The sequence below is a fragment of the Mixophyes fleayi genome, chromosome 9 (genome assembly GCF_038048845.1).
Source record: "Mixophyes fleayi isolate aMixFle1 chromosome 9, aMixFle1.hap1, whole genome shotgun sequence".
Taxonomy (NCBI): Eukaryota; Metazoa; Chordata; class Amphibia; order Anura; family Limnodynastidae; genus Mixophyes; species Mixophyes fleayi.
Genome location: NC_134410.1, coordinates 100,562,411 through 100,578,278, shown reverse-complemented (window position 1 = coordinate 100,578,278; position 15,868 = coordinate 100,562,411). Strand labels below are relative to the sequence as shown.

General features: G+C 42.7%; 2 protein-coding genes across 2 annotated transcripts in view; one reads left to right on the top strand and one right to left on the bottom strand.

Annotated features, from left to right (window-relative positions):
• Positions 1-15,868, bottom strand: part of PSMB7 (proteasome 20S subunit beta 7) — a 979,390-nt gene that overhangs the window by 139,492 nt on the left and 824,030 nt on the right. The gene's annotated exons all lie outside the window — the stretch shown is intronic.
• The window catches only part of LOC142101665 (kinesin-like protein KIF14), a 92,805-nt gene that overhangs the window by 52,321 nt on the left and 24,616 nt on the right, over positions 1-15,868 (top strand). The window contains exons 17-18 of the mRNA XM_075186058.1: positions 3,601-3,748; positions 15,528-15,626. Coding sequence (XP_075042159.1) covers positions 3,601-3,748; positions 15,528-15,626 — 247 coding nt within the window. The remainder of the gene's footprint in view (positions 1-3,600; positions 3,749-15,527; positions 15,627-15,868) is intronic.

Here is a 15,868-nt window from a genome sequence, read left to right as displayed (position 1 = left end):
GATTTTGTTTGTCTCTGTACGGCGCTGCGGATGCCTTGTGGCGCCTTATAAATAAATATTAATAATAATAAAATACATATAAATGTTATGTTTTATACTAGTGTGATCTAAAGTTCAAGAATTTAATGTGAATTTTCTAACCTTAAAATTGGTTTGAGACCCATTCTGAAATTCTCTAACTTAAGATCTGTTGTAGGGATAATTATCCAATTAGTATTGTATCAATATTATAATGCCTTCATTTTTTGTTTTAAATTGAACTAATGCTGGAGGCATTTCTCATTTTTGAATGCTTTTAGAATGAACTTGTATAAGAGTTAAGTGCAAAGTTATACCAGTTTTCATGCCCAATTCATTTATGAATTCTATAATTAACCTGTTCTTCCTCTTCTTCCTCTGAATGGGTTTGGAATGTATGAGCAATGTTTGGCTCTTCTATAATATGCAATACCTGAAGTTACAGGTCTACCTCTACTCTAAATCATAGTTAATCCCTCTTCTCCCAAGATAGAAGAATGGTAGTGGCCCTGTATTTGGGAATCCAGCTGTTCATCAATGGCGCCTTTGTCAAACATTTAATAATCCATTCTCCTTTCAAAGGGAGGATAAATTTTGTCCTCCCATTGCACATTTTGAGAGCAGAGTTGATGCCACAGGCAGCATCGGACTGGGGTGCCGGAGTAATCCCTGGTAGGCCTGACACCTGATAGCCCCGCCCCCTTCGTTGGTGGGGCGGAGCAGTAGATGACTGCTCATACCAAGCGATTTCACTTAGAGAGCCGTGTTGCCAGCAATGACATGAATCCTGTAAAAGACCCGCCCACGGAGGAAGAGGAGCTGCCGCTCAGAGGAGCAGGACGAAAGGAGCCAGCCATTGTTCTTTGTGGAAAAAGATTAGTACAGGTGAGCTCAGCCGCAGCCTGTCATTGTAACAGTAAGGAGAGAGGGATGAGGGGAGGACAATAAATTGAACTGGGGGACTACTGTGTGGCATAGGGGGGCTGCCTATCTATGCTAAACTATAGGGGGGCTGCACAGAGAACACTATAGGGAGGGGGGCTGTCTTAATAGTACATGGATGGAAGGTAGGTTATTAATTTAATGGTGGAGTTTAGTTGGGGGCTAATTATTTAATGGATGCTATCTTATTTGTGGGGTGATAGTGGGGCAATTTTATTGATGGGGCCTATTAAATTAAGATGGGATGATGAACCTTTAATTTAATGCTGGTTTGGTTTGGGTCTATAATTTGAATGTGGGGGGAGGAGGGCTATCTATTAAGTGTGAATATTAATTACTTAATGCCGGGAATGGTCATCGGAAATGGTTGTATTAAATGTAAATGCTATTTATTCCTGGGGCTGTTTGGAGGGAGGGTAATAGGTTTATTTATTAAATGGGAATACTATTTAATGTTGGGGTCAGTTGGAGGGAATTAGATCTATTTATCAAATGTGAGTACTATTACTTTAATGTTGTGGCTGGAGAAAGGCCTAATTATTAAATGTGGGTGCTGTTGATTTAATGGCACCTGATCTAAAGAAACCAGCAGCCACAGATGGTGAAAGTGACCAGAACAGGTAGGAGAGAGCAGGACAGTCTGCCAACTTTCCTGAATTTGGTGGGGCAGTCCCGAATTTGGGTGTCTGACTACAAGGACAGTTGGGAGGTATGTCCTGCTTCACACCGTACTGCTTGTAAAGGCAGTGCTTCGAGTATCTAACAGTAGTGCACACAGTTTTGCTTGTGTATTAGTCTAAAATTTGTCTAAAATGATGTCTTAAGTGCACCAGGCTCCCCAACACCCCCTTTTCAGCGCTACATGGAATTAGGTGGGCCCCAGTCATTGGTTTCCCCGGTGGGCCCTTCATGCCCCAGGCTGACACTGGCTACAGGACACATCCAATCAGAGTTTTTGACACCATGTGTCCTAGTGTTGAAATTCAAAATTTTCCAGGAGTCTACTCTGACATACTCCACCCTGATCCTAACTTATAAACACACACCTGTATATTATATACTGGTAAAATCATTCCTTCAAACACTGGCATAGGGATTTCTATTCTACTAGTTTCTGTTTGACGTGATAGAGCAGTGCCAAATGCTTGTAGTGTTGGTGATGAAAGACAATGAGGACCAATACAATAAGTGAAGCAGTAAGCTGAGGGCTTTTAAAATTGTGTTGGGTCTCTGAATAGGCACTTACCACTAGGGGTTAAGTTTTCTTGTGTTTACATTGAGCCAGCCAATAAGATGTCCCTGGGAGGTTTTGTTTATTCTGTATAAATTCAGTGGGCAAGGAATGCTGGATCTTTCTGTTACTGATCATCGCTGATACTGGCCACCCACCCTACTTAGGTTTAGTAAGTTGTTTAACATTCATTTATACAGAAGAGGCGCAGTGGGTAGGAGAGCTGAGCAGTCAGTGACTAGTCGAAGGTGCTATCCCTATTGGCCGCTGATCACTGCCCCTTTCGAAGAACATGACTCTTGACCCTTTCTGCACGGAGGGTCCCTTGACGCGCTCTACGTGGCACGGCGGTGTCGAGTCTAGAGGGGAGCAGTTATGCTGACGCCAGATTAGCTCCAGCCAATTGGTAAAGATGAGATTCTAGGTTAGTGGTTGAGCGTTTGTTCCCCATGGTTTATTGGTTGAAGATAAGTTGTTGGCTGACTGCTATGCTCTCACCGCCACCATGAAGGTTCAATATTTAAGTAAACAAACAGTGACCTTTAATTTTCCAAATATCTGTCGTCAGGGCCGGATTTTCCACTAGGCAACCTAGGCAATTGCCTAGGGCCCAGTGGTCCCCAGAGGGCCCTCCCAGGGCCGGCGGTGAGACCAACCTTTAAAAATGGGCCGCTACTTATGGGCCAGTGTTATGTGCTTGCCCCCCTGGGCTAAAGTCTGCCAGCCAGGGTATATGTTATGCTAAAAACTATAGTGCTATGGATTTTTTCAGGGAGGGGGCCCCAAACCAGTATCTTGCCTAGGGCCCCATGAGGTCTAAATCTGGCTCTGTCTGTCGTCTTTCAGGTTTCTATGGTTACACACACTTTGGGCAGCACGGTGGCTAAGTGGTTAGCACATCTGCCTTGCAGCACTGGGGTCATGAGTTCAATTCCCGACCATGGCCTTATCTGTGAGGAGTTTGTATGTTCTCCCCGTGTTTGCGTGGGTTTCCTCCGGGTGCTCCGGTTTCCTCCCACACTCCAAAAAACATACTGGTAGGTTAATTGGCTGCTAACAAATTGACCCTAGTCTGTGTCTGTCTGTGTGTGCGTCTCTGTCTCTGTCTATCTGTGTGTGTGTGTATGTTAGGGATTTCAGACTGTAAGCTCCAATGGGGCAGGGACTGATGTGAATGAGTTCTCTGTACAGCACTGCGAAATTAGTGGCGCTATATAAATAAATGGTGATTATGATGATGATGTTAGACGAGTAAGTGCCAAATAAGAAAGATTTCACACTATTATGGAAAGTTAAGGCTGTAAAATAACACTCATTTCTGCCCCTGACAGTTTAACAGCCTGGGTCACAGGTCCATAGTCGGAGCAATGTTTTTGCACCTCTTAGTTACAACTTCATTACTTTTCCAGGATTGAAAATGAAATTGAAGGTGCAAGAATTCAGGCACAGACTGAAATGATGCAGGAACTTCAGGCAGCAAAGGCATTGGCTCAAATGGAGCTCATTGAACAGAAGAAACTGTATGAGGATCAAATCAAACAACTGGAGAGAAAGAGGGTTAGTTTTTATCTTGTACATGACTTGCATGTGGAATATGTATCTTCATAGCTTGCTTAATACAGTTGTATAATATACCTACCAGTCCAAATATATGCTAGCAGGTTAATTGACTTCGAAACTGACCCTAGTGTGTGGTATTTAATTTACTGTATTAACTGTAAAGATCCAATGGAAACTGAATTCTATAATCTCTGGAAAATACTGTTGGTGGTTGTACTATACAAATTATTATAAATCCTACAATACACAAACCATTTACAATGTATCTAAAATCTGATGCAGTTCATTATAGAAACACTGAAACTGTTGTATGTATTACTGTTTACTGGATGAATTATGGTTGGAAAATTGAGACTGGTGGACACTGGAAAGGATGGTGTCAAAAACCAAAACTCCTAAATCTATTTAATCTCTAGTAACTGCAGAGCTCCATACTCTTCTACTGATATGGTGTCCAACAAAACTCAATGCACGTTTCACAAACCACTCATTACAGACCATAATGCTAGAAAACAAAAAAATTTGGTTTCATGAACTGGACCTCTGATTGCAAATGAATAAAAAAATCAGAGCTACTTCATCTATTATCATCTCTTCAATCTATAATCTTGAAAAATGTATAATCTGTACAAATAATTAGCTGATGTTAAAATAGTTACTGCTGTAATGAAATAACACACCACATTAAAAATATATAATATTATACACATATCTATTTCTAAAGAATTCTGAGGATGCAGTCCAATATGTCGAAGACAGCTGTTAAAAAGTATAACACACTTTATATCACCACAGGTAAAAAGTAGCCTGTCTTGGGAACTTGAAAAGTCCAAAATTAGTTCTCTGTTTCCAGCCTGAATGACCAAGTGTAACCAGGACCAAGCTATGGTTACCATTGCTAAGATTCACATTCCAAACAGTGCTCAACATCAACGTGTGATAAGTTGCCATTTTATCCAGATAAAGTTAAGACCTGTAGAAAGGCCATCAATCCTCCAAGCTCCTCACACTGTAAAAGGCTTCAAGATGCATATAAATTGTTTGAGAGTTCACCTCTTATCCTCTACTTATCCCCTGACTCAGGTCAGGTGAATATATATATTATATTATAATTTATTTTTCCTGTCTCTGGTGAATCATCCTTTACAGTTTTTTGTTTTTTCTTTATGTAATTTGTTTTTATGGAAGCTATGTAGACATATGCAGGAGATAACATAATATAAACGTGAAGGCAATTGAGAACATTGGAGTCAATTAACCATTATTAAGCGATGCATATAGTAAAGACAAACAAGACATACAATAGAGAGAGAGAATGAAGAGTACAGGGGGTGAGTGGAAGAAATGAGAAGAATGGGGGAGGGGGGCAAAGGGGGACTCCTTTTGATGTTGTAGCTGCTTTGTGAGGGATTAAACGCCCTATGGGAGTGTATGCAGTAGACCTATCCTCCAGCGTGCCCACTCAGCTGGACCTCCGCAGCAGGAGTCTATCCACAGTCCTTGAGGGAGCGGTAAGAAGGAGATTTTTTAAATTCAAGCCAGTGGAGCCACATTGCCATGTATTCAGTGACTTTCTATTGCCTGGTTAGGGCGATGTTGACCATGAGCCTATAAAGATCTATCCATCTGAACCATTCCCGCATGCCAGGAGAGGAAGGAGATTGCCAATGGACTGGTATAACTGCTATGGCATCGTTGCTCAAATGGCGGACTAAAGATTTCTTACATTGTGGAAGGGAGACATCTGAGTGGCTGAACAGCCTAGAATTGTGGCAGTAAGGGACTGGGCATCCCAGGATCTCCTTTGCAGCTGTTCCCGCCTGGCGCCAATATCGCGTTATTACAGAGCACGACCACCAAATGTGGAGTGGGAACCGTCCCTGAGCCACATCTCCAGCACGACCTCAAGAAACCCAGGTGCATCTTACTTAATTGGGAAGGACACCTGTATCAGCATTATAGAACCTTGTACCACATCTCACCCCAGAAAGGTAAGTGGAGCTCACCAGGATGTACTGGAATGCTCGAACCCAATACTGATCGGAGGTAGGCCTCCCATGTTCTCTATCTCATGCACTGGCATTGCCAGGTAAGGTGGGGTAGAGGTTAATAATGAGCAATTGGTATATGGTGGGAACCATGTAGGGATCAACTGAGTACATGGTGGCAGGTATAAAAAAATCAAGCGGTTTTAAGAATGAGGGTGAAGTGATGGCCACCTCCTCTCAGATGCAAATATAATGAACATAGTATGTATACTGGAACTAAGCAATCTACGGTCAAGATAAAAACAATTGTCATAAAGTAACCTAAATATGGAGCATGAAGCAAAAAGATAAAGTGCGTAAAAACAGGTAAAACCACATCCGTGGAGTAACTACTCAAGAAAAATTGGGACAAACAGATTAACAGCAGCAGGGCTGAAATGAATCCTCCTTATGAACAGTGCGAATATGAGTGTTTACCATGCTTAAGCTGCACAGGTCCCCTCACACAGTGCGGGGACTTGTTGCCCACACATGGTAGGTTTGTGTTGGAAATACAGCAAGTCCAGCCCCGTGACTCAAGGGGCCTCTTTAGGTTTGCAAGCAGGAGTGTCCCTGGGGCTTCTAATCATCATCATCATCAACATTTATTTATATAGCGCCAGCAAATTCCGTAGTGCTTTACAATTGAGAACAAACATTGATAAAACAATACTGGGTAATACATACACAGAGAGAGAGATAAGAGAACCCTGCTCGCAAGCTTACAATCTATAGGACAATGGGAGTTAGAAACACAAGGGCATGTGCTACATCATCTTGCACAATGGACCAGCTAGAACGCAAAGGTAAAAGTATTGAGTGGGCTGTGTGTGTTGCTATGTTGGTCAGAGGGTTGTTGTCTTGCGTAAGCTGTGTAGAGGATGGTAATATGGTAATCTAGGGAAATTAAGATGGTGGTTGAGGAATATCATAACCTTGTCTGAAGAGGTAACCTAACATAGTAACATAGTTGATGAGGTTGAAAAAAGACACCAGTCCATCAAGTTCAACCTATTTTGGATCTCCTGCGATCCTGCACTTATATTTGAAATTAATCCAGAGTAAGCAACCGCCAATCTGTTTCAATTGTGAAATTCCCCCCAGACTCAATATTGCAGTCCTATTTTTACCCTATATCCACTACTATCCTTCATTTTAAATTAACGGTCGTATCCCTGGATACACCTTTCCGCTAAAAATTTGTCTAACCCTTTCTTAAACATATCTATTGAATCTGCCATCACAACCTTCCCTGGCAATGAATTCCATATCTTGACTGCCCTTACTGTAAAGAACCCCTTCCTTTGCTGGTTGTGAAATTTCCTCTCCTCTAACCTTAGGGGATGACCACCTGTCCTGTGTATGGTCCTTGGGGTAAAAAGTTCACATGAAAGCTCTCTGTATTGACCCCTAATGTATTTGTACATAGTAATCATATCTCCCCTTAGACGCCTCTTTTCTAAAGTAAACATGCCTAAACTGGCTAACCTTTCCTCATAACTTAATGACTCCATACCCTTTATCAATTTTGTCGCCCTTCTCTGAACCTGTTCTAGTTCCAAATTATCTTTTTTATAGAGTGGTGCCCAGAACTGTACTGCATATTCAAGATGAGGTCTTACCAACGATTTATACAGTGGCAAAATTACACTTTCTTCCCTTGCATCTATGCCCCTTTTTATGCATGCCAATACTTTGTTTGCCCTTGCAGTTGCTGCTTGACATTGAGCACTATTGCTAAGTCTACTGTCTACGAGCACTCCCAAATCCTTTTCCATTATAGATTCTCCTAAATTAATTCCATTTAATTTATAGATTGCGTTCTTGTTTTTGATCCCTGAATGCATAACCTTACATTTATCTGTGTTAAACCTCATATTCCATTTGGCCGCCCAATCCTCCAGTTTATTTAAGTCCCTCTGTAGAGAAGCTACATCTTGCTCTGATTTTATTACCTTACAGAGTTTATTGTCATCTGCAAAAATAGAAACTTTACTCTCTAAACCATCACCAAGGTCATTAATAAATATATTAAAAAGGAGTGGTCCCAGCACGGAACCTTGAGGTACTCCACTTAAGACTTTTGACCAATTAGAAAATGTTCCATTTATCCAACTCTCTGTTCCCTATTCTCTAACCAGTTTTCGATCCAAGTACAAATTTTGATTCCTAGACCCAGTTCCCTTATTTTGTAAACCAACTTCTTGTGTGGCACTGTATCAAAGGCCTTTGCATAATCTAAGTAGACCACATCTACTGTCCTGCCCTGGTCTAAGTTCCCACTAACTTCCTCGTAGAAACTAATTAGATTAGTTTGACATGACCTATCCCTCACAAATCCAGGTGGGTTTTCAGTGAACGCTTGAAGGTTTGAAGACTAGAGGAAAGTCTTAATGTGCGAGGGAGGGAATTCCACAAAGTGGGTGCAGCCCGGAAAAAATCCTGTAACCGAGAATGGGAGGATGTGATGAGAGTGGAGGAGAGACGTAGATCTTGTGCAAAACGGAGGTGTCGAGTGGGGAGATATTTCGAGACAAGTGAGGAGATGTATGTCGGTGCAATTTTGTTGATGGCCTTGTATGTTAGTAGAAGAATTTTATATTGGATTCGTTGAAATACAGGCAGCCAATGTAGAGACTGACAGAGTGGCTCAGCAGAGAAAAAACGGTTGGTAAGGAAAATCAATCTAGCCGCTGCATGCAAAATAGATTGTAGGGGTTCAAGTCTGACTTTGGGAAGATTAGTAAGGAGGGAAATGCAATAGTCGATGCGGGAGATGATCAGTGCATGAATTAATGTTTTGCGGTGTCTTGTGTCAGACATGTGCGTATTCCGACAAACTTGTTGACAGGGTTCCTGCTGAGGAAAGGGTTGTGGCAGCAGCCTAGTAGAGCCCTCCTGCCATTCTTGTGAAGGAATTTAAGGCAAGTCCAGAATCGAGCAGAAGGTAGCGCGATTGAAGGGTCTTTCTACAGTATCTACTTCCCATTATGTGTGGCATGCAGGCTGAAAGGTAATCCAGAGCAATACCTAACATTATGTTTATAGAGCTCTTCCGTCAAAGGTCTCAGAACGTCTCTGTTGTGGATTATGCCAGGAAAGATCTTGAAACACTTAGATCTTATGACCATTAAAGTCAATACCATTCGTTTACAAGTAGCTCATTTTCTTCAGGATCTCTTTCCGTTTTGGAGTGGTACTGTAATCTACATATGTCAGTGTTTTTCCGTGTTGAGAGCTTTGGGGTGCAGTGCTCTGTGGGCCCTATCAAAGATGATTTGAGTAGACTGGTTATGCCCCAGAACCTCGTTAAAGATATCTTCTCATACCTGAGGGTTGTTGCAACGGCCTCGGTTGTCTAAGTCAACAAGACTCGCCTGAAGGTCTCTAAGTTCGGAAACCTGGCAGGACATTGCCTCCTGCAATTTAGCAACCTAGTCAATGGACGATTCCATGTCCTCATCCATGGAGGTCAGCCTATCTGCCAGGTGGAAGATGTCAGCATGAATTCTAGAGACTGCAGTGGAGACTTTCTTGCATTTTATGTACCAAGTCTAGAATGTCCTGCTTGTTTGACAAGGACTCGATATATATATATATATATATATATATATGTTGAAGAATCTCATGCAAATCTGTAGTATCCCAGGGGAGGGGTAGGGATGATATCGGCACCAATTGTGCACTTCAGCAAGATGGCACCAGGAGGTGGTTCTGAGGTGGCAATGGTTGTGGATACCTGAAGGTATTGTCACATGTCTGGATGGGGAGAAGTATCCCTGCCCACAGTGGTTCAGTGCATGGCAGGAGTTCATCATCATCAACATTTATATAGCGCCATCAAATTCCGTAGTGCTTTACAATTGGCAACAAACATTAATAAAACAATACTGGGTAATACATACAGACTGAGAGGTAAGAGAACCCTGCTCGCAAGCTTACAATCTATGGGACAATGGGAGTTAGAAACACAAGGGCATGTGCTACTTCATATTGCACACTGGACCAGCTAGAACGCAAAGGTAAAAGTATTGAGTGGGCTGTGTGTAGCAATGTTGGTCAGAGGGTTGTTGTCTTGTTAGCTGTGTAGAGGGTGGTAATAGGGTAACCTAGGGAGATTAAGATGGTGGTTGAGGAATATCATAAGCTTGTCTAAAGTGGTGGGTTTTCAGAGAACGCTTGAAGGTTTGAAGACTAGAGGAAAGTCTTACTATGCGAGGGAGGGAATTCCACAAAGTGGGTGCAGCCCGAAAAAAGTCCTGTAACCGAGGATGTGAATGTGAGTGGAAGAGAGATGCAGATCTTGTGCAGAACGGAGGTGTCGAGTAGAAAGATATTTTGAGACAAGTGAGGAAATGTATGTTGGTGCAATTTTGTTGACTGCCTTGTATGTTAGTAGAAGAATTTTATATTTGATTCATTGAAATACAGGCAACCAATGTAGAAACTGACAGAGTGGCTCAGCAGAGGAAGAACGGTTTGCAAGGAAAATCAATCTAGCCGCTGCGTGCAAAATAGATTGTAGGGGTTCAAGTCTGACTTTGGGAAGACCAGTAAGGAGGGAATTGCAATAGTCGATGCGGGAGATGATCAGTGCATGAATTAAGGTTTTAGCAGTGTCTTGTGTGAGATGTGAGTAATCTGGAAATGGTCTTTAGATGTATGTAACATGATTTAGATATGGAGTTGATGTGGGGAATAAATGATAGCTGTGAGTCAAGGATTACACCTAGGCAGCGAGCTTGGTGGCAACAGAATGTCAAAACGCTGGTGGGTGGACATCTGGGTCAAGAAAACAGTCCCTGCATAGAATAGAACCATGCAACCCAGCAATGTGTAGCACCTGAGTAAAACTGTGGAAAGTACAGGATTGAAGCTGTCCATGTTCACCAGGTGGTGTTTCTTGAGGGGTCTCGAGTGGGAGGGGAAGTCACAGGGAGCCCTGATTAATGAGGGACTGTGTAAAAGTATACAGTTTATTATAGTGTATAAGAGGCAGGATTTGCACTCGCCAGGCTCCAGGACAGACAGATGCTGTAATGCACCCTGTCCCTAGCTGGTAGGGTAGCTCATTGTATGGAAGCCAGCTATATTGAGGGTGGGAGAGAAGGACGAGCGGCCCCTGTATAGAAAGATCACCTGACTCCATTGCCAAGCAGTGAAGGGGGACCTACGCACCGAGGAGGGTGTATGCCGTGTGCCCGCAGCTGTCACTCTGCGATGAAGATCTTCAGGAGCCGGCTGGGAGAGGCTCTGTGAGCCTGTCAGATGATGCTGCAGTGATTCCAGACACACTCACAGCAGGCCTGCGTCAGCCCAGTGGCCAGTACCAGGTGTCCAGAGCTCTCGGACAACTCGGGCCGGTCCTCCTGTAGTGGGAGGGTGCCAGTCCAGCAATGGTGGGTCAGTTTGTAATGTTCATTGTCCCCGATTTTTGTGTATACCAAAGCACCCAGGAGGAGAACTGCAGGAAATCACTTCTTCTCACAATGGCGTCCTGGCCACGCCCCCCTTTAAAGTGTCTTTTTTTTTTTTTATTTATTTATTTTTAAAACAAACGGATGTATGGAGTTTGAGGGATGCTTGAAGACTCCTACAATCTTGCGTGCTTGGTACCAAAAGTTAAGTTTGCAGGAGTATCTAGAATATTCTGGACAGGAAAGGCAATGTAAATATTTTGGGTGACAAAGCACATCCAACAGCACAAACACAGCAAGAAATGTAATTTTTCAAGTATACGCTACTATACACACAGCCTGATGTGTGGTTTGAGGAACATGAAGACGAAGTTGAACAATTGCCAGTTTTAATTAGAGATGCTCAGGCTCGGTTCCCCAAGAACCGAACATACCCGAACTTGGCAGATCTGAGTATCGAGATGAGCCGGCTCAGTACTTTTGCTTTTTTTCGGAATTGGAAACGAGGCAAAACGTTATTGTTAGGTCGTCGGATCTCGGACCTTGCGTGTTTTGGATTCTAGAAGTACCGCACTCCACGGCGATTAGCGCCATTTCACAGAAGGGGTAGGACAGTCTGTAGAACAGTTGGGCAGCAACATAGGTAGAATAGAAAGAGGAGGGGGTAGCAGTGTTCAAAGTCTACAGTGACATTCAGGAGAGCTCGATTGCTAATTGTCATCGCTGAAATAGAATTAATAGGGCAGGCTTGGTCTTCTAAATCTGCACTCCCTTAATGTACGGCGTTATATAGGTTACACACAAAGAGGAGAGCTCCATTGCTAATTGTCATTGCTGAAATACAAATACTAGGGCTGGCAGGCTTTTCTTCTGACTTTGCAGTCGATTTTACGGTGTTATCAAAATGGATTCACAACAGTACACAGAAGAGCAGGAGCACCAAGCAGCTGCTGCCACCAGTCATGATGATGGTAATCCCTCTGTCATCTGGTAAAGCCTATGTAAAAGTACATAGTGTTTTTCAGTCAGGGAAACAAAAATGTAAATAAACACCTTTTTACCTTGGTCAAGAAAAAAAAACCTGTAATCCAGGCAGTTATCTGCAGAAAAAAAAAAAATTGCCAACATGCAATTCTACACACGCAGTGGCAAAGAAAGAATGAGGCCTTCGCCTTTCTCTGAGTGTGAGTTCTACAACTGTCACTGAGGCATCTTCTTGTAAGTTCAGTCGTGACCAAGCAAGACCTTGCCATTCGGACTCCAAAAGTGGTGTCCAAATACTTTTATGTGTAAAAGCCGAACTGGAAGAAAACAGAAAGGCATTAGAGAAAAATGTATGTTCAGATTCAGAAATGACACAAATCCCTGAGGAGAGTCCATCCATGAGTGCTATGTATAATCCTGACCATTCTGATAGTGTTCCCATAAAGAAGGCCCCTTTCAGCATTTCTGCAGATGTGTGCCTGAACAGCCCAAGTGTAGCTGGTGATACACCAATTTAGGATGCCACTTTGGAATTGCAACAGGATGAGGGGGATATTTGTGCAGCCGACGAGGGCGCTAATGAGGATGATGTTTGTGGAAGTCCTGCTCCGGTGGAAGCAGTTCTGGCACGTGATAAGAAGGGCATGGTCATGCCTGGACATAAGACCAAAAAATCAATTTCCTATGTGTGAGATTATTTTTACCCAAATCCTGTTGTCTAGCCATTTGTAGCATATGTAAAGCCACAGTCAGTTGAGGTAGGGACCTTAACCATCTAGGAACCTCATCCATGTTATGCCATTTGAAGCGAGTTCATGGCAAGCTGTTGGGGAAAATCAGAAACTTTTATGCTAAACAAAAAAACAAGCAGTCCATCGGCTAGGACCCTTCTCTCACCTACATCCCGACGCCTGCAATCTACACCTACAACACCGTCCCCATCAATATCCTCCGTAGCAATCTGAGTTAGTCTGACATCCAAGTTGCTAAGGCTAGATGACTCCTCCATTGTCCTGGATTGCTCAGAAGAATTCTTGAGCGTTGGTCATGCTGCTGCTGGTGGTGGATCTTCATCCCAGAAGCAGACCAAGAAGAAGACTACTTAGTAGTTTAGAACAATTGACTGTTGAACAATCCTTTGCAAGAGGAAGCAAGTATGAAAGCTGTCACCCAGTCGCAAAGCGGATCACACGCCATAGCGACTATGCTAGTATTAGATCTGTGTTCAATATCCACTGTTAATGCAGCTGGTTTTAAAGAGGTCTTGTGTCCCCGTTACCAAATTCCATCGCGACACCATTTCAGTAGAAAAGCTTCTTCTCACCTCTACCAGAAGGTTCGTAAAAAAAAAAAAAATGTAATTATTGGACTACAAAATGCCATTCTACCCCCTGTACACTTAACCACAGATATGTGGACAAGCGGAACTGAGCAAACTAAAGATTATATGACTGTGACAGTCCACTGGGTTGGTGATTCGCCTTCACCAACAGGAACAGCAGCAGCATGCACCCAAGTACATTTGTCAGAGGCAGGCTACTCTGTATCACCGGCTTCACTAAGAGGCATACAGCTGACAATCCGTTACAAAAACTAAGGGATGTCATTGCAACATGGCTTATCCCGCTTGGACTCTCCTCAAAATATTGGTGGCGTTATCAGAAATGACATATCCTGAGACCATTACAGCTGGGTGAATTCCATCACATTCCCTGTTTTGCTCACACAATAAACTTGGTGGTGCAGAGCTTTTTAAAAAATGACAGGGATGTGCAGGAGAAGCTGTCTGTGGCCCGTAAAATATCTGGACATTTCCTGCATTCGGCAACAGCGTGTAGGAGATTGCAGCAGCTACAAGAGCAATTTAATTTGCCCTGCCACCAACTGAAGCAAGAGGTGGAGACAAGGTGGAATTCCACCCTGTATATGCTTCTGCAGATGGAAGAGCAGCAGAAAGCCATCCACGCTTACTACACAAGCCATGACATTGGGAAAGGAGGGGGGATGTATTTTAGTCAAGCGCACTAGAGAATACTTTCCGTGTTGTGCAAGGTGCTGAAACCATTCGAAGTAGTCCCCTGTGAAGTGAGTTCAGACACTGCGAGCTTGAGTCAAGTGATTCCCTTAATTAGACTTTTGGAAAAGCAGCTTGAGAAACTGAAGGAGGAGATAAAACAAAGCAATTATGCTAAGTATGTCAGAGTCCAAGACTGATCAAAATCTTAATCGGATCACTACATTTTGGCGACTGCTTGATCCTCTGCTTAAGACTTATGTCTTCTCTTTGTTTCCAACTGACCCAGATCTGAAGAGATGCAAGGAGCTACTGGTGAGCAAGATGACAACTCAAGTGTTACATGACAGTACGGCGTCTCCTCCTTTAGTTTCTCAGTCAACTGCTGCTAGGAAAAAAATGTAGCTTTCCCAAGAGACTTTTTCCCAAGTGTCTTAGGCACCACCCCAATCGGAGAAATAACCATACCCTTTAGTGGGGGTTCTGGAAAGGGGCAACGCATATGCCCAAGAAATGAGTGAAAGAGGGGAAAATAACTGGGGCAATAAAGAAAAAGGGGGGGTATGAGCAACAACAAATAAAAGACAGGACCGGAAGATCGACAATACTCATCCATTGCTGTCCCGGACCAAGAGAGTGAGCTAATTCCACCCCCTCTCTTTTTTTAAACTGATCCCTTATCCCTGCCCCCTCATAACACTTCTTTGTACATTATCACACCTACTCCTTCTGTTAACCCTCAGTAATCAAAATGGTTATGTCCCCACACCAAAGATTTTGGTTTTCCCTCTGGCTTAATCCATCCCTCAGTTCTCAAAATGTTTGCATGATAAATTTCCATTAGTCAGACAAAACTGAATATTGCTGCACTGCTGTAGGAATAGCTGGTCCAATAGAAGGCTCTTTAGTCACAGACAATCTGACAAGCATGAGTGCCAACCCAATGACCAACGTTTTCTACAGACCTATTTATATAATTATAACACCTTTAAAAAGTAAAAATGGCGTAAGGGCTGGAAATAGGGATTTCCTAACGCAACTAAAACACAATTTTGTGTGCTGAATGCAGTTTGCATTGTAGTAATACCAGAATGTGTCCCCAATGGTTTTTTTTTTATCTTAAGACTTACAAAAATGTAGTTGCTATTTGACCGTTAATGTTAAACAGCCTGAAAAGTCTCGTAAATTTTGCTATACAGTAGTGCCAGATACAATTGGTCAGGACACTGTATTTTTTACACTCAAAATTCTTTCAGTAGCTCTTTCAGTGTATTCTTTAGAGAAATCATACCTTTGCTGAGCATTCTGTAACCGTACTATGTATTATTGGACAGGAAGAAGAACAAGTTAAGAGGATTAGCTTAAAGAGAAGCCAGAAGGACAAGACCACAAGCAATAGGGAGCACTTGCCTCCACTAAGCTCATCAAGCCAAGTACGTTTATCCCATTTTCTGCTTTTATATTGGTCTGCTTGCAGCGGTAAAGCTTATGCTTCTACATTTGGGAGTTTTAGTATTGTTAATAGGTTTCTACATTTAAAGCAGAATGTCACAACATTCAGGCGGATTGCTCCGTGATGGAAGAATTATATCTGAGCACCACAACCCCCTGCGCCCTTTCCCTGTCAAGTCCTGACCATATTTGTATTGATCATTGTGAACAGACATGGGGAATT